The following is a 19504-nucleotide window of genomic DNA, read 5'->3' on the forward strand; positions in this document are numbered from 1 at the left end:
TATAGTCCCAAATTTTTTTTTTTTTTTTTGCGCAATTCAATCATCTATTTGTTATTTCATCCATTTGGTGTTAAATAGAGGGGCAATTCATTAATTTCAATATTGACATCTCTTTACTCATAAACTTGCGAAGTGCGAAATCCTCATTTTTTTTTACGAATTACTCCCAAACCTGGGGAATAAAATTTAATTTGCAGAGTTGGGAGTAATTCGTAAAAAAAAAAAAAAAAAATAGGAATTTCGCACTTCGTAGGGCTGAGAGTAAAGAGATGTCAATATTGAGATTACTGAATTGTCCTTTTATTTAACACCAATTTGACAGAATAACAAACGCATGACTAAATTGAGCAAAAACACAAAAGTCTGGGACTACATTAGGTCATCAAAGTCGTTTAGGACGAAATTGAGAAAAACCACTATAGTCGATGATCATTTTGAGTATTAACTCGATCGTTTTTTTTTAATTAAAAATTAATGGAACAGCTAATTCATAACACCAAATAATTATAATCCATGAAAGAAATTTAGGAGGTGAAAAATTAAGAGAAGTCAAAGGAACCTCAACAATGTCAATTTTTAGGGGTTTTTATAGTGACATATAGGAAAGAGAGCGAAGAGAGAATTCAGAAAAAAGAGGGGAAAAAAGGTTGACAAAAAAAATAAAAACAAAAAAAAAATGTAATTTTACTTGCTCAGTTGGCAATTTCAATGACAATTTCCCCGTTGCGAGTTACACAAAAAATTATATTTGCATGAATAAAAATCGATCCCCCCACCCAACCCCACCCCACCCCACAATTGTATTTGCATGGTTGTAGTTGGCCTTAGAAGAATTATCCTTTTTTATTTGAGTATATTTGACCATAATTGTGGGTAATAAAATTCATCATTGCTCAAAGACACAAATAAAATGAACTTAAGTGTTTATTCACAACTAAAAACATATTTTTTAAATTATTTTAAAGTAGTCAAAACTTTAAGATTTTAGGTCAAAATTAAAATTGTAATTCTGAATATTTAGGGTATTAGAAAAATTATAGTCATTATTCCTAGCTACCCCAGTCGAAAGTGCAGTGGTTGATAACATACACACCACTAACATAAATTGTTAGAATATTTGGTGGGTTAGAGTGTTAAACAAATAAACACTTAAATGTCATTGAATGTATGTTTTCCCTTAATTTCCAACCACCTATAATTAAAGTGTTTTTAATGATAAAAGGTATGTAAACCCGATGATTTTTGGTGAAAAATCAATTTCTTGCTAAGGTCTTGCGATTTTTTCTTTACTATGCCTCCTCCTCCTCCCCTTTTTAACTCTTCTCTAAATATACTTCAATCCAATTTTGAAGGCAATATGAAAAAGTGGAGGGTAACAAGTTTTTATGTAAATTAGGATGAACAATTTGTATCATAATAGTAAAAAGAATTAAAAGCTAGTAAAACATTTTTAATAGTATAAAGACTAAAAGTTGAAGTCAATCCTAACTAAGTTGGTTAAGTTATAATCACAAAGTTCTAAGTTCAACTCACGTATTGACCTTCTTAATTTGAACTGGTGAACTATAAGCAACCTAAACTAATTTAACTAAATTTACCCACCCAATATACACTCTTAAATAGTGACAACGAATTTTTCTCTTCATTCCAAAATAATAATAATAATAATAATAATAATAATAATAATAATAATAATAGTAGCACATTTTCAATATAGTCAAGAAATCAGAAAAGAAATTAGCCATATAATCATATATAGAGTACTCTTATTCATAATTGCTCTACCATATATGTATTTGAAGTGAGGCAACAAAGCATTGATATATGCACAGAGAATTTTTCTTTTTTCCTTTTATTAGTTGCTATAAGGAATTATTTCACCAATTCTCTCTGGAAGCTGGTTAACAAATTAAAACTGCCTCTATATACAAAATGAAGCTTATATATTTATATATGCATATTATATCAGATACATCAAATTACAACAGATGGGTTGGATGACCATTCCATTAGCCACCACCTAACTTGATTGTGAAACTCAAAGCCCTCAGCTCAGCTGCATCCATGGCCTTACTTCTTCAAGCATTCACCAACAAACACAGCATATTTTCACATCTGTAGCAGATTATTCACAGTAACCGTTGGGGAGTTTGTTCTCTGCAAGTCCTGCAAAATTCAATTCCATCGCAGTTATAATCACTGTGTATTCGATGAGTTTCTAAAGGTTATCCCCGAGAAAGCAACAAAACGAAGAGGGCGGAGTTCGAGTGTAGTTTGATGACTAATGTTCAATGTTTCTACTGCTATAAGTATGATTTTTTTTTTGTTAGACCACGAGGTGTCCTGAGTAGGCCCTAACTGTAGGAGGCACCTTTAAACCCGTACCATATTCAGACTAATCCCAGTTCGCACCGGGCAGGCCCAATTAAGGGGAAAAGTGCTGGCCAGATTAGTTTTTCCAGGCAATTTATATCGTGCACCAGGGCGCACATTGCATTGTGCGCCCTGGTGCAAAACGACGTCGTTTTGTACTTTTTTAAAAAAAAATCGCGTGTTCGAATGTACATAATTGTATAAAATAATGTACATAATTGTATAAAATAGTGTACATAATTGTATAAAATAGTGTACATAATTATATACCAGAATGTACATAATTGTATAACATAATGTACATACACTCTGTCGCGTCGACTCCCACACAACTTATCAAAACGACATCGTTTTGGGAGGCGCGGGGCGCACAGTGCTATGTGCACCGTGGTGCAGGGTATAACGATTGAGTTTTTCCATACTGCTATAAGTATGATCTCTATTAGGAAAACCCGCAACCACTACCGCCCAAGGTGTGTCCTGTCTTGTGACCCTAACCGACAAAGGACTGCAAGGATGTAAACCAGCCTAGGTTGTCCATAACTGACCGATTCAAACCAAGAAGGCCAATAGGCCACTCCCACTGGGAGTCGAACTTGTAACCTTATGGTTATCGAGTCAACAACCTGACCAACTTGGCTGGGATTGCCCCGGTATTTTGGGCAGGGGGAGCTATTTAGTTTTGTAGCTAGATTTAAGGAGGTATACCTGGAATATAATTTCGTCGGGGATATGGGGGAGAACTTCCCTAACAGTTTCAGCCATGGCCATTATATGTGCTATGTTGTCGTTTGCTGCAGCCGCAGCCGCGTGTGGAGTTCTCAAGCGCAAACCGGCAGCGTTTTCAGGACTCCTTGTTGGATTTGCAGGTGGGGTGGGTGAACTGGATGTACCAGCGGCCTGGGAGGGATGCATGGCTAAAAGACTCCACGCAGCGTCTTCCAGTGCCGTCTGGGCGTAGGTCTCTCCGACAGCTGCAAGGTGCCTCATCATCATCTGAACTCGACCTAAACTCCCTGATCTGACGACACCTGTAGAAGGACCCGCTCCATCGAAACCCAACCAACTTGAATCAACTCCAGCCCCTCTATAGACAAAAGACAATGTACCCATATCAAGATTCAAGCAGATAAACCCAGCACAATGCAGATTTCGGGTCACGATAATAGTGCCACAATGCATACAAAGCACATAAAAAGAAAAGTAACCAAACCTCCAATCCCGGTTTTCCAAAGGGTTCTGTGTTTGATTACGAAAAACTTCAGTTGGAAGGGGATGACCAGGAAGGTTCGACCGGTCAAGTACCATACTCATTTGACGAGCAAGCTGTTCGTCTCCAGAAACTTCAGCAGCTCGAGTGTTTACTTCATTTTCAGGTCTGCCCACAAAAAGTGGCTTCCGGCAAGTAGGGCAGGAGTAATTCTCGGCTAAACCTTGATCTAACCTGAAACAAATATCAAAGATTAGCATACTTGTCCTCACAATCCCAATATCCACGAGACAAGATAGACCACATATCCATACCAAGATCTCAAGCATGCAAGGTGGAAGAGATGATTGCACGAGAGCTTCTTAGCCTTCGCCATTGGTTCCTGTCAACACCCAACCACACATACCCATTATTCAGAAGAATCGTATGAGAATGTATAAATCAGAGATGCGAGGAGAGTTCCGTTTTTCTTCTCCCCGCAAGAAGAGTAGCTACCCTGCAAATAGCACATTCATCATCGTATGCTTGGAGCTCTTCAGATGTTGCATCGGGAAGTGCACCGTGAAGGGTGCCCAATGCTATTCTCAATTTAATAAATCCTTTGACACGTTTCACAATCGCACTCAACAAGGCCTGGCATTAACATGAATGGACTATATCAAGTAACAGCATGAAGGGGAATTGAACCAATGGTAAAAAGGAACACTAACACGGATATTTAGGAAAAGGACTGCATCCATAAGGTGAAACGCCATGCCATGAAGCCACCAAATATGCACATAATGTGCAAGAGCCATCAATAATGTCATCATGTCCAGGAAAAAACCGACATTCCGAATAAGAACACATTTCCATTCCAAAAATGAACCTGCATGTAATGTAATTGAGAATATAACAGAGACAACAAGAAAGAGAAAAAAAACAAAACAAAAGTCGGAACTTCCTTAAAATAAAAAATATGACTTCATTAAGTAAATGAGGAAGCTTTTTATAAACCCTGCATTAAGTGTAATTTCCTGACCCTAAGGGACAACAATTATCTTAAGACGATAAAGCATCTGGCCGATGGAAATTTGGGAACAGAACAATTTACTCCAAAAACAACAGAGAAAATAAGCCACTATAATAATTGAAATAAAGCGCATAAAAGCTTATGAAAATGAAATGCTTTTTACAAAAATACCTGCAGCAGAAACATCAAAAAGCTTAGACATTCGACTATTTGCAATATCTCCTGAAGAGTGGTGGAGCCATATATCTAGCAACTGAAAACCATGAACCAGAATAGCCTAGAAGGAAGAATAGCAAATCAAAAGCTACTGTAAGTCAGTGAAAATTCTTGTGAGAGTGAAACGAAACTTTTTGATTTAAAACTCAGTTGAGTACCTGAAGTGTCTCAAAGGCAATGCTAAGCGGCTCGAAGAATAGCAGTAAATATATTGGTGAGCTTATTGTGCTGTATATGGTCAGGCACAGCTTTATCCTGGAAGAATATAAAGAAAATTTTTGTAAGAAATAGACGAGAATAAATATTCCACTGAATAGACCCCCATATCATATCAATGGAACAATATTTTTTTTTTTTTAAAACAATGGTAAAAACATATCCACCAACAGATTTAGAGTTGAAATATCATCCGACTAAAAGCTTGATTATGAGATAAAAGTTTGAACACATTGTGAGAGATTCAAACAACAGAGGTCTCCCTGATGAAGTAAAGCATCAACATGAAATCCAAGGGAAAACCAAAGAGGAGGGGACAAACTAGTCTAAAATGTAAAAAGTCTAGGCCTCATTAATAGGCTATAAAGATGGGGCACTAGAGATTTTTCTTTCTCTTAGTTCTATTCCATCCCTACGATAATCTCCCTATATTTTCTTCCTCCTCCCCCACCTCAATCCCTTAATTTCCTTTTCATTCTTTGCTGATAAATAAAATTTCTATGCTAAGACACCCAACATAAATTCATCTCCAAATGGTGATCTCACCAGCAAATAGGAGAAAATAATAAAAGCCATTATTTACTTGACTATAAATATGCTATAGAAAACAAAAACAAACAAAAAACAAAACCAAAAAAAATAAAAATAAAAATGGAAGTACCAGAATAGGTCCAAGGATAAAACCAGCAAAAGCATAGAATAAACTCGAAAATAATTCCAGGGAGTAGCAGTAGGAGAAGCGTTCAAGCGATCAAGGCGATCCCGGGCTAATGCTTGAAACATCTGTATAATACAAATAACACCACAGTGACCCATATGCCAATGAAAATTAACAAACCCCAGCACCGGAATTTATAGTATTGAGTACCTTTAAAGAACAAAGGACGACCAGCCATGTTGACCATAGGCCTGCTTGAAATATTGTCGGTGGAACTACCAGAGGAAGAAAAGTTCCCTATAAACAGCATAAACAAACATTAAAAAAGTCATTTTTCAATTGAATGATTAGATGATGATGTCTATTTTACCTTGTAAATAATGTAGTTGATGAGGCGTTCAGCCAATTTCCTGGTTTCCGATGAGTGCAACTCTCCAAAGAATATAGTCTGAAATTGCATAACAAATTCCCACCAAAATAAAATTTTAATCAAGAAAAGTAATGAACTATGCCCAAAGAATATATTCTGCAAGAGAGATACCTTAAGACACAAAATGAGTAAAACAAATGTGTTAATGACAAAATTGGCCACCAATGCAATAGTGGTGTATGAATCCAAAATCGCCTCTAGTGCCTGACTTGCATTCAATGGGTTGATAATACTCTCGACAATAAGCCCATCAGAACTCACTTTATCAAGTGACCATCCTATCCAACACTGAAGACCAACAAAGCTTAGAACAGTGCAGACTGTTGAAACTGACATGTAGCTCACGCCCATGAGAGACTGATATGGTTCTTCTACGGCAAAAAGAGGTCAAGATTATTCCGAGATCCCTACTCAACTATGGCGCTTGACTCACAAAACTGATTGAAACTTATGGAGAAAATTACAAAGGAGTCAGTCTTTTGCTTCCAACTACTCTTTAAAATCTTCTTGCAGCTGACAGGCCTGCATCATAAAGCAAGAAAATGGATCACCTTTCACTGAGAAACAGTTTTTTTTTTTTTTGGTGGAATAACTCTATGCTATTCTGCATTATGCCAATAAAGATAAAACATTCGTATAGCCTAAAGGTGCATTCTTGGTAACATCTTATTCAAAATGCATCATTTGAGGATAAAGCAAAGCATAAAAAGGGCATAGTGATTATGACCTAAAGAAATGTATCTACATCAAAAATTAAAATTACACAGCAACACCGTAGCAATTTATGATCAAGCAGTGGTGAAGTTGCCATACTGCACAGCCATACATCATCTTTCTTCCTACCCCAAGATAATCCTAACAGCCAAAGACAATCTTTTTTTCTTGGCAGAAGCTAAATTATGCTCAAAACTAAATACAAGGCTTCCAAAGAATAGCACAAAAAATGATCCACAAGAAAATTAAACTATACCATCAATCATAATCATCAAAAGTGAAGACAAAGTAAATTGCCAGAATTAAGTGATTCCTTTAATACATATCTACAGTCAAGAGATTGAACCAAAAGGGTTTCGTATCTTTTCCCATGATTAAGAAACATATCCACAGTTTGAAAGAATGCCCAAACCCCTAGGCAACTGAATCCTCTTTCATTCAAAATTCTAAGCATCCCCCAGCCCAAAAAAAACAAAGAAATTGAATTTGGGAGAATCACAGAATACCCTAGAGGCAGAAACACAAGAACCATAAATTCAAAAAAAAAAAAAAAAAAAAAAAAAACACACACACACACACACAATCGAAAAGATACAAAACTTAATAACCATTATACATACGCACAACAATTGAATTCCAAATAGAATGGAATTTTGATTTTAACAATTAAAAAGGAGCGTGGCGGAAACAAATTGTTAAATATGTAAAAGAGATGGGAATCGAGCACCTCCGATAATCTCTGACGAAGATGCGAAAATTGTCGGCAGTCACATTCTGCGATCTATACAGACCTTTCTGACCTTCATCAGAGATTGAGAAAAAAGGGAGAGACAACGAAAAGGGTCAGTTTTTGCGGGAAGGGAAGGGGGAAGTGATACGGAAAATTCTTGCGATTAATAAAATAAAAATTCTAATATGCATCATCTATCTAATATAATGGGAATTAGGGATTCTTGTTTTTTTTTTTTTTTCCTTTTTTATGTATATTAATATTAATATTATATTTCCAAGATTATCCATATCCACCTGAAGACTGAAGCCCCTGAGCTCTCCTACCTTCTTCCTAGTACCCTCGCATGTTGTTTTTGTCCCCTTAGGGTTCTCTCTGTTTGGATCTTGAAATGGCCATTTTGGTACAACTTTCTCAATTTTAATTTTTCCCCTTTCCCATCAATTCCTTCTGCTTAACATCTCATCGTCTTTTTTGCTTTTTAATTTATTTGTTTTTCTGAAACAACTTTTATTGTTGGTGAGATGTCGTACATGTTTCATATGTTTTTATATTAAAAAAAAAAAAACACATTAATAATTGGTTAAGAGGGGGTTAGCAAATAGCAAGCAATTAATTAAATGGATTGTGGGAATAATTATTGATGGAAATAGTTAAAGGTTGAAGTTTCTACTTCATATAACACAACGTCAGCTGGAGGTGGGAGGTGGGAGGTGTATTAATATGACTAGAATTTTTTATGCGTTATGTGTACAAATAAGTGTTCAATAATTTACTATTTTATATACAGAGTAATAAATTTTTTAGTTTATTTAGATTTATGATATTTATATTATTGAAACTAGTATTTGCGCTCGTGTTCGTGCGATGCACGAAATGAATTTGTTATAATATATTAAGAATATATGAATCGATATATAATTATTTAAATTAGAACATCAAATATTATATAGTACAATTAAAAATATGGTTTGGATCGTTTATATATTTTGATATTATCATTGCTTGAATTTGTGTAAATAATTATTTAAATTAATAGCTAATATCTAGATGTACGCTATAACTTTGAAGATTTTATTTATCATTGTTTAGTATTTTCATAAATTAGACAAACGTGCTTGTTCTCTAACAACTCAGTTATAGAAATGAATTGTTATCCTTATTCATTTGGATGGAAGATATATTTTTTTATCTAGATATATAATAATTTTTTCATTTAAAAAAAAAACTTAATATCACCGATTATATTTACACATTATTGAAATCTCTTTGTAGACAACATTGGTAGTAGCAACACAATATTGTTCATCTTCGTCTAGAGCTAACACCTCCAATCCATCAAGACGGGTTACTTGCGTAAAAATATATAATGGTAGAATATCACTCAATTAGTTATCATTTTATATTTTCAGTCAATTAGTAATATTAGATTAATTTTCAGCCAATTTTTTTATTTTTATTTTCAGTCAATGAGATTATGGTGTTGGAAGTTTTAGATTTTTCTTGATGTGTATATTACCGAGATCTAAGTCGTACTATGAACTCTTTATATTACAAGTGCATATTGATATTTGGTAGTGATAGTTTTTCCCTACATGTTTCATGTGTTGTGAGATGTGTGTCATATATTATCACGTGAAAGTATTGAACAAAATATTAATATTTATTATATTTCTATAAAATACGTAGTAATTAAATATATGACATATTTTATATTATAACTTTGATATTTAATTACAAGATAATGTAAAAAGAAAACAATGAACAATGTAGTGAATATAATTAATTAATGAATTTGAATTGAAGGTAAGGAATCTGTGAATTGTAGAAAATAAATATTTTTTTTGAAGGTTGTAGAAAATAAATATTATATAACTAATGAAATTATATTTATTTTTAAATTTTTTATAATTAATAATTTTTTGAATAATAACATTATAGACATCTAATTCTAAATTAATTAAATGCATATGTATTATTTTTTGTTGTAGCTACCAATTTATTTATATAATTTAATAAGAGTAATAAAGGGGCGTACATACTTTTCATCAACAACATTAAAGTCGATCATTGATTTTTTTAATTTACATTCGTTGTTGAGACAAATTGTTTTGGGAGTTTATCAATAAAAATTGCTACAATTGCTGTCAATAGATGATGGTAATAAATTGCTACAATTGTTGTCAATAGATGATGATAAAAAAAAAATTCAAAATATATTGTTATAATGATATAACTTAGAATTTTTTTAGAAGCTTTCACACATTGATAAAATTATAAGAATAATGTGTAAACTTATTCAATTTGAGACTGTAGGATGTAACATTGTCAATTCTTTGAAAAATTGTCATATCGTTTTAGAGTCCAGGTGTAATTGTATTTCTGATCAACAACTTTGTAATTAGGTCGCGCAGGTCTGACAATGATGTAAGAACAATTTTGTCCAATAAAAAAATAATAGTATACTATTTGTAATGTAATGTATAATTGTGCCGTTATAAAAAGACATACGAAAAAAATATTAATACCATAATGATCCAAATCATTCCAATAATGTAAAAAGTATAATTGAAATATTGAGTTTTGATCTAAATAATCAAACGAAGATTAATTAAACAGAAAAAAAAAAAAAAAAACTTAACCTAGATTTTTTTTTAATGCAAGAGTGATTTTCAAAGTTCATGATCTATAATCTTTTATGCTCAACTTGGAAAGTTTTGTATTTAGTCGGGCTAATTATTTGACTATAGTTTATGTTACATTTTATATTGTATTTATTTTTTTAATACTCCATATATTTTAACATATTCGTAGTATATATTTAACAATTATGCCAACTCTAATTGGGATGTGATCCGAACTTAAGACCTTTCTTATAGAAACTAACGAGTAAGTTAAAAATAATAAATAGTTAAAGGAATATTTCGTTACTAAAGTTTATTATAACGGAATCCAGGGATATTTAAAGGACGAAAATAATATAATAGATGGTAAATAAGAAAAATCATAAAAAATTACCAAAATTAAAATAATATGAACCATTCATTTCAAGAAACAATTACACCGATATTTTTTTTTGTTTCAGGACCTAACATTATTGTCTCTTATTACATCTGTAGATAGATGTAGATGTAGAGATGTAGAGATATTATATTATTATTAGATAATATCCTTTCCCTTCACTTAACATACCATAAACTGATATTCTTTTAATTTGATTGGTAATGTTTTCTTTTATTGAAGATCTTGTAAATAAATCATACGAACAAGGCATGATCATGTGAGAACTCATCACTCATGTTTAGGTACGGACGTACAAATTTTAAAGTGCATAACGCAATAGTACAAAATGTATTATATGATGCGTAAAATTGTATTAAAAAGTGCACACCACAAATTATAAATTTTTACATTGTAATATTTAACAGTGTAACTTAAAAGTAGGTTTTAAAAAATACATAATTTGTTTTTGGGCTTCATAGCACTTAAATGAATTGTTGATAAGTATAATTATACCTTTAAAAAATTTAAGACTCTAATTGACTTTTAAACTAAAATTTAAAGGCTTATTTGAACATTTTCTTAAAATAAAATAAATACATATCTGCTTATTCTCAAAGAGTGACAAAAGTTGTGTTGCCAATTAAAAATCCCGACGAGCGCCAGGTCGCAGAGATCGAATCCCGGTACCGGCGAATCTTAAGGCTTGAATTTTATCATCAATCGCACAGTAAGGCTCAAAGATCGAAAAATCGAAGAGAGATGGGGATAATCAAGAGCAGCTTCTCATTCATAGCTGGGACAGTGTGCGGAATCTACATAGCTCAGAACTACAACGTTCCCAATATTAAAAAGGTCATCGACTCCGCTCTTTTCACGGCTAAGGACGTTGAGGAGAAGTATCGGAAGCCCACAAAGCCCGGCGAATGATCTTTTCAGTTTAATTTCAGGTCACTTCAAACCAATTACCTTTCTATATCTTTTACACGTAGGGACCAATGCAGTTGAAGATTTAATTGTCAATGTTAATGGAAATTCGATGAATTTAATGGCAAAGGTTTTTGTTTAATATTATTGTGTGATATTTTCTTTCTGTGGATACTTGAAATTGAGGTGGAAAATCAAATACTGTATGTAGTTCATGTTTTTTTTTTTTTTTTTTTTTTTTTTTTTTCCCTCTATCGTTATTGTGATAAAAGTGCAAGCTTTTGTGCTATAATTTAACTAACTAGAGTAAAAATTTCGTCTTTGAATACACATAATAAAGTTATTATGTTGTTTAATTGCTCTTCATATTTGGAAGAAAATTATAGGCCAGGCATCAAGAAGTTTTTATTGCTTCTGAATTAATTGCAAGAAATATGCAAGCGCTATTCATTTGGTGCTCCAGATTTTGCTAATGAATTTAGTAAGAACATCTGAAAGCTGCTCTTCAGCATGGATGAATATGCACAGATTCATTAGTTAGGAGCTTACAAGCAGTGTTGATGGAAGGCTTAAAACCGAAAATAGGCTGGAGCCTGCCTCACAATTAAGCATATGTCCCTATATTAACATGTCTGAGCAAGTGAGCATTCCTTTTCACAATGCATAACAAATATGAAAGCGTTTTTAAAATCAAGTCAACAATCTCCCAACACTCAAGAAGTAGCAATGCAAAGGCCCAAGTGACAATTTGAATAGTGGCTTATTGAATAACAGGACATATATGTTTAGAAACCCCAATATCCTTTTATTGAATGTATCCTTCAGCAACAAGACAAGCTTTACACACTTCATATTTCCACCTTATTGCGGTTGTTGATGTTACTTACTTAGGGAGACATGCTATGGTTCTAATCTTAACAAATCTAAGAATGTTTAGAGGCCTTTTAATACTCGCATCACATTCAATCTGCAGTTCTGCAACTATATTGGTTCACTACATATTATCAAGAATTTAATCTCCCTTGCAACTCATCTTTTTCCCTCATTCTTTTTGCTTTCCCTTGGTGGTTATTGGATGTTCGAGTGCCACTTCCACATTTCTGATACCTAATTTCAGTGCTGTTTCTTATGTGGTTATCTTAGTGCAATACACTAACACATTATTGTGCAAGATTGAGCTATGTGGTATTTTTCTCTGCTCAGCTTGTTGCTTGCTGAGGGTGATATGGCCTTATGCCTGTAATTTAGTATCTATCTGGTAGTGATACGTCAGAGAGATTGAAGGAATGTAATTACAACTTCTAAATTCTTTTTCTTACTAGACACTTGATGGTCACCTGAGATTCATAAAATCTTGAGGCAATTGTTACTTCCAAGACTGGTTTAATGTTTTATCATCCGCTTAGAATGCTATGTTTGTTACTCCCGAGTTTTGATGTTTGGTTGCTTGTTATGTTAGGATCTTAATCAACCACACAGGCCATCACAATCCGTTGATATTTCTAAGGTTTTGTAGATATTCATCTAGCGATTATCTGCATCTCAACCTTGATCTATAAATTCATTTAGTTGACAGAAGAAACAAGGCCTAGAGTTCTATGTCTGCTATGGAATATGAAAAGGAAAATTCTGCTTATACTTATGTCACATGAATACAATGTATTGAATTTACTTGGTAGCTCTGTTATTCTGTATTTTTTATGGCATAGATGCTTGTTTCCTGGCTTGAGTTTATTGTCATTTTGTCAAATTGTATCTTGGTTCTTAGAGTGTTGCTGGCTATTGTGTTCCTTTGACGTCTTTACCTCTTTATAAGGTATGTAGGGTCAACTCACTATTGTTCTTTTTTGTCCCCTTTATCATTCAGCTACCATGGTTGATAAGGAGAAGGGAAGATAAAAGTTTCGAGGAAAATGAAAATTCCTTTCTTAAAGGAGCGCAGGTGCTTTGCTTAATGATTAGATATCAGTAGAATAACCTTGCAATATATTACTCCATACATTGGTATAGTGAAGAAGCCGACTGAACTTAGCTTTAAGCTCAAAGGTTAACCACATCAATGGAATTGGTCGGAGTTGTCATTTGTAATACCAAAGTGATTCTATGCACTCAATGTTGAAACCGTTTTTCTTTCTAGTGTGAATTTGTGATCTATTAATGGAAATCATAGGTTTGATACCAAACTACCAACCTTGAACCATGGGAAATTACAGTTTGGTACTTTGGTGGCATGTCCATCACATCCCAGATGTCTACATTTTGAATGAAACAAAGGGTTGGATGGGAATTCAGATGGAATTTCCCTTTATGTATGTTGTACATGAGTTTATGTCTTTGAAGGATGTCTGAAGCCATTGATCTAGTAGATTTGTTTGTTGTGCATTAGTTGCTTCAATTATGAGACACTGATTTGTTAGGTTCTCTAGGAGAGTCCCTTGTCTTGTACTTAATCATTTCCCCAAGAGCCAATTTAGGGTGTCCAGAGGCAGATCAATCAAGCTTTTAAAAGACACTTCTGAAGCAATTCAAGATTTGTTGCCCCACCCTATCCCAGTCCCGATCAAGGATGGACCAACAGAAAATTTATCAATTATTAACAGCTCTTCACAATAGTTTATTTGGGTGTGTTTTTGTGAGATAGACGGGAGAGAGGAAAATGAATTTGCGGGGATTATTATTACTCCGTATTATTTTTTTTTTGTAGGACCCGCGGGAGGGGAAGAAAATAAAAAGAAAGACTGTTGATCAGCACCCAGCTGGCGCCCGTTGGGTGCACTAGTAGACAGCTTTTGTTTATTTATTTATTTTATTTTTTTCTTTTCTACTTCCTCTCTCCCGGTTGACAAAAAACTTGACAAAGAATAGCAACTGTTGAGCTTGTTCTAATGCAAAAGTTTCTCTTCTGCATGATAGGATTTGTTTTTCAAAATCTAATGAAGAAAAAGATATATAATAAATTCTTTTAAAAAAAAAAAAAAAAAAAGATATACAAGAAATGGTGTATAATACAATCAGCCATCATCCAGGCTTCTGGATGGAATGCTCTTTATCATTTTATGCCACAAAGATTCAAAAAATATACTTCTGAGACACCTATTCTGTCTTCCACACCATACTATACTGTCCTGAGATTGATTTATGATGTCAAATCTCACCTCTTCATCTGTGATCTGAGTCTGAGAAGAAAGCTTGAAACTTATCCAAATAGACAGCAAAAAGCATTACAGGTACACCCTTTTATGCCATATTTACAGACCTTGACCTTGGCTCTGCTTGGCTCCTCGAGTACTGAATCTTCGCGGCTATCTCAGCCACAACTAGCCTAGTCAGCAGCAAACCCGCGATTAGTGCTGCGATCATCAGCATCGTGAAAACGCCATTCCAACTCCGAGCTGAAATGTAGCCAGTGAGCAGTGGTCCAATGGCAGCGCCAATGGAGCCGGTTCCATCAATGATTGCAGTGACAGTTGCCAGTGCCCGGGAATTGCCTTTCAGCGAGCTGTGTGTTCCCAGGTCAGCCGAGACTGCAGTTGTGACCAGCGCGTAAGGTCCATTCACAAACACGCCAGCAATCAACATGAGGACGATGTTCATGGCCATGGAGACGTGGCCATAGCTCCTGTAAAAGAACAGGGCTGGGATAGCACAGTACATGAAGCTTGCTGCTGTTATGGCTCTGGCATCCAGGTGATCAGATATGTAGCCTGCTAGGATCCCACCCACCACCCCTCCCACATCAAACAGCGTCGATAAGTTCCCAGATTCCTCGTTCGACAAGTACACCCCATCTATGGCTGCACCATCACAACACAACACGATACACTAAGAAACAGCAATCCAGGGAAAACCCCAGTCAAGTTAGTCAGACTGTTCACTTGGTAACCACATAGTTACAAGTTCGACTCCCAACAGGAGCAGCCTATTGGTTGAACTGGTCAGCCATGGGCAACCTAGTCTGGTTTACTTCATTATGGTCCTTTGCCTGCTAGGGTCATAAGGAGGGAACCAGCAACCTAGTAGCATGGACCAGTTGGTAAGCGGGTTGCTAATGTAAAATTAAAACGCGAGAATAGTTATACCTGTGTGGCTAATATAGAAAGGAAGCCAATAGAGGAATGTATAGGCCACCAGCTTGGCAAAGAAAAGGCAAAGAGCGAAAGGGGCAACCCCGGGGATCTTCCATGCTTCAATGAAACCCACAGCTGATTCCTCCTCTCCTTCTGATTTCAGGAGAGGTTCGTTCACTTCCTCGGCTTCCTTTTCAGGGAATCGCGTTTCATCTTCGTCCTTGTTAGCTCGGACAGTGTCGGGGTGAACTGGCAAGAAAAGGAACACTGCCAAGGCCATGAAGGTAATCATTATGCCTGGAACAACCAAGGACCAACCCCATCCAAACTTCAGTAAAACCGAAGCAACCAAGCAGCCTGTAATGTTCCCGATTGAAGTGTGGGCATTCCAGATTCCCATTATAAGTCCTCTCTTCTTCTTCCCAAACCAATTCCCAACAAACGCAACCACTGAAGGCCATCCCGTGGATTGGAACAAGCCGGCAAGCATTTGGACCGTCAAATAGTAATAGAAGAAGTGGATATTTGCCCAATATCCAATTCCAAACAGGACAGTGAATAAACCAGTTCCCACCATTCCCACACTCAAAAATATCCTAAGATCCATCCTATCCCCCATGTGTCCCGAGAAATACATTCCCATCGCATACACAAAAACGAAAGCCACATCAAGTTCACCAAGCAATGCCGTGCCACCAGAACCATCAAAAGGCGACCAACCATTTCCAAGAACCCGTACACTCCCCAAGTTCTGAATCGGTTTCTGAGTATAAACTCTCAGCCATGGGGAGTCCGAGCCCCCACCAGGCGACTCTGGATCAAGCGCGGTTTTGACAACACTAGTTGTCTTCCTTGCAGCATGATACGCAGCATATGCAAAAAACGTTACAATCAAGACAATGGCTTGATACGTCTTGTATGACAGATTGGACTTTGTTATGCACTCATAAACTCGAATTCCAGGGGGCTTACTGTTTTTTCTCTCCTGGATTATCTCTGCAAGAGACCCCATAATTGAATGTTCTCTCAACTCTGATCACAAAGAAGAAACTGAAGAAATAAAAACCCTCCTTTTTAAGATCCAACTAGGGATTTCCTGAAACAAGATATAAAAGACAGCCAGCCAATGAGATATAAAATTCAAATTGTATATAAGCAAACATACAAGTTAAATACAAATTATAATAATGTCATAGAATCAAGGTGGGGCATATTCTTAGCTTCTTATCTAGTTACAGCCTTACAGGTGTGTACTTATAATCTTAAATAAGAAAATCAATATCCAACAACAATTTTACTGTTCCCAGAAATGGAAAAATTAACATTGAATTTCATAAAGCCTGGAAACTAAGATCAGGTGAAAGCACACTCCTATTTCAGTGGAATTAAACCCGAAAAAGAACACAATTAAGCAGCATAATATATAGCACAACACAGTCACACAGAGACATATAAACAAGAAACATTTAGGCTTTTGCAGAATTGCTGGCAGTTCGGGAGTTTCACCCTCTTGTGGAGAGGCACTGGTTCAACCACCTATCGGTCATTGAGTCACAGTGATTTTAACTCATTCACAGTCTCTGAGGTTAAAGATTTCGCCTTTTGCACCCAAAATTACAGGGTAGTTTGCATGATTCTATAAAAGCACAAATCTTCCTTATCCTTACTGGAAATGACTATTACATATATAATTGGAAAAGCCACAAAATACCCACAAACCGACAACAATCTAAACAGTAATATTTTCCAACAGAATTGGTGAAAACAAATTCAAGTTGCAGAGGAAAAAAATTCGCAGAACTTTGAAAAGCTCAAAACTTTAGAATACCCATTCCCTAAAGCTGTTACATAACTTTCCTTTTCCACCAAAATCATAGAAAAAAAAAATCAAAGCGTTCAAGAATAATTAAAGGGAAAAAGAGCCATATTGAAACGTAAGGAAATTTGAGAAAGAAACGTAGATGAATAGCTGAGAAGCTAACCTTGCTTTTGTAAAGGTTAATGGAAGCTTGTGTTTCTCTCTATATGTATATCTGTATGCGTGTGTATTGTGTATAGATTCTCTGTTTGTATTTATGTATTGCAATAAAGAAGCAGAGAAAGGCAAGCTTATTCCACAAGTAGTCGAGAGTGGGAAAGCTTAGCCTTCATTTGAAGGGGACGGTAGTGATTAATGAACACGAGGAATCTGTGAAAACTCAATATTACCCTCAGGTTCCTTGTCCTTCAACGTCCAGAGTCCTGACCTTTCAGTTGTTATAAAGTGGACCATGATCGTTGAATAAAACTGTAGCAGAATTAAAATGATATTTTAATGTTATTATAATGAAATTAGTGTATATGGAAAATGAAACTAAAAAATAGAGCACATTATTATTATCAAATGAAATTGTAGTATAATTAAAATGATACTTTAGTATTACTGTAATGAAATTATTGTGCATGAAAAATGAAACTAAAATCCAGTTACGATCTAATTATTCGTTATTAATTTTAAGAAATCTGATATCTCAATTGCTCGAAGAGTAACAAATTTAGTATCTTTGCTAGCAGAAGTCATGAAAACCCTCGTAACTAGGGATTTTAGAAGGTTATTTTGGAATTTCACACATTTTCCCTCCAACAATTCTTCCATCCGCAAGCTAAAAGCTATAGGTATGAACATTTTCCACGACATCGGTCAGCAAAGGGACTAAATTTGTAATTTTTTGAACAATTGGGACCGTTTACTAACTGAAAATTTTTGAAAATTTTCGGAAACTGGAAAATAGAAAACAGAAAACATGTTTACTAATACAGTTTTCATTTTGAAAACTGAAAATAATTTCTGAAAATTTTTGAAAAACTGAAACACACTTAAAAACTGTTTTCTAAATGGAAAACAGAATCATCTATCATCTATTTAGTTATATGTCACTATAACCACATTACTATGATTACTTTCATTATCATCTTATTTTACTTATATCACTATCTTTTATCTTTTCTATTTACTTTATTTATTTAAACATAATTTATTTGCTTACACTTTAAAGTTAGACATTATTTACATTATCAAAATTAAGAATTAAATTCTATATAATGTTTTAGATTTTGATTGAACTCAATAGATTATTAGTTCGAATATGTTTAATTATGTTATATCATAATACAAGTTCGGCCCAGATATCGGATATTGAAATCTCACATATATTAGAATTCAAAGTAAAAGTTATATATTCATATACATGTCATTCAAATGAATATATCCAAAAAAAATATTTTAGATATTAGCTCAAAAAATATTAATATTATCTAAACTAAATTTTAAGTGAAAAATGAAAAATTAAAAAACAGAGAATAATTTTCTGTTAGTAAACAATTTTTCTAAACAGAAAACACAGAATGAAAAACAGAGAATGAAAATTGAAAAATTAAAAAACAAAAAGCAGAGAACAATTTTCTGTTAGTAAACGGACCCTGAATTTCTTTAAAATGACAATTAATTATATTAGCAACAATTGTGAGACAAAAGGTACTCTCATTTATATTTAAATATATCTTTACAGAAAATCTGCAATAACAAAGAGTAAGAATACCAATTACCAACTACTATAAATAGAAAGACACTCTTAACATTTTTATAAATATAATATTATAATAATATTACATTCCATTCTTTTTTTATTTATAACATTGACATTCTATAGGGAACTTTTCATTAAGAAAATAAAATTATCAAATATCATTGTATATTTAACTTTTGAAAGTACTCTTGAAGTTTTATTTTAAAAGAAGAAGATCGATGAAGGATGCAAATAATATTATTTAAAATTGAATAAGAATATTATTATTAGTATAAATTAAAATTATATATGTCGCATGCCCGTTCATGTCATTAGCAGTGCTGGCATACAAATATTTGTTAATTATGGTAAAATATTGACTGATTAAGTTATGCTTGCTTCGTTC

General features: G+C 34.2%; 2 protein-coding genes across 4 annotated transcripts; both read right to left on the minus strand.

Annotated features, from left to right (window-relative positions):
- Positions 1–1823: 1823 nt before the first annotated feature.
- On the minus strand, positions 1824–8030 carry LOC109194059 (E3 ubiquitin protein ligase RIN2). Of its 3 annotated transcripts, none has more exons than XM_019344919.1 (14): positions 7886–8030; positions 7557–7629; positions 6227–6637; positions 6056–6133; positions 5896–5982; positions 5689–5810; positions 4970–5066; positions 4767–4872; positions 4294–4451; positions 4079–4216; positions 3898–3965; positions 3587–3817; positions 3082–3460; positions 1902–2166 (listed from the first exon to the last, which is right to left on the minus strand). In XM_019344919.1, the coding sequence occupies exons 3-14, from the start codon at positions 6464–6466 to the stop codon at positions 2110–2112; spliced, it is 1761 nt and encodes a 586-aa protein (XP_019200464.1). In that variant the 5' UTR covers positions 6467–6637; positions 7557–7629; positions 7886–8030; the 3' UTR covers positions 1902–2109. The 3 variants fall into 3 exon arrangements, with proteins under 3 accessions (XP_019200465.1, XP_019200464.1, XP_019200463.1); XM_019344918.1 differs by having other exon boundaries at positions 7856–8030; XM_019344920.1 differs by lacking the exon at positions 7886–8030 and having other exon boundaries at positions 1824–2166; positions 7557–7765.
- Positions 8031–14487: 6457 nt separating this feature from the next.
- Positions 14488–17654, minus strand: LOC109194060 (putative glycerol-3-phosphate transporter 1). Its single transcript, XM_019344921.1, has 3 exons — positions 17536–17654; positions 15566–16649; positions 14488–15280 (listed from the first exon to the last, which is right to left on the minus strand). Exons 2-3 carry the CDS (start codon positions 16563–16565, stop codon positions 14724–14726), a joined length of 1557 nt encoding a protein of 518 aa, XP_019200466.1. The 5' UTR covers positions 16566–16649; positions 17536–17654; the 3' UTR covers positions 14488–14723.
- Positions 17655–19504: the final 1850 nt, after the last annotated feature.

The sequence above is a fragment of the Ipomoea nil genome, unplaced genomic scaffold, assembly GCF_001879475.1.
Source record: "Ipomoea nil cultivar Tokyo-kokei standard unplaced genomic scaffold, Asagao_1.1 scaffold1932, whole genome shotgun sequence".
NCBI lineage: Eukaryota > Viridiplantae > Streptophyta > Magnoliopsida > Solanales > Convolvulaceae > Ipomoea > Ipomoea nil.

Coding starts and splice junctions, on each gene's coding strand:
- LOC109194059 (XM_019344920.1), bottom strand. CDS start 6,466: ATGGGCGTGAGCTACATGTCAGTTTCAACAGTCTGCACTGTTCTAAGC. Junction 4,452..4,766: donor TTTTGATGTTTCTGCTGCAG/GTATTTTTGTAA, acceptor CATTACATGCAG/GTTCATTTTTGGAATGGAAA. Junction 2,167..3,081: donor CCGACGAAATTATATTCCAG/GTATACCTCCTT, acceptor TGAATTTTGCAG/GACTTGCAGAGAACAAACTC.
- LOC109194060 (XM_019344921.1), bottom strand. CDS start 16,565: ATGGGGTCTCTTGCAGAGATAATCCAGGAGAGAAAAAACAGTAAGCCC. Junction 15,281..15,565: donor TTTCTATATTAGCCACACAG/GTATAACTATTC, acceptor GTGATGGTGCAG/CCATAGATGGGGTGTACTTG.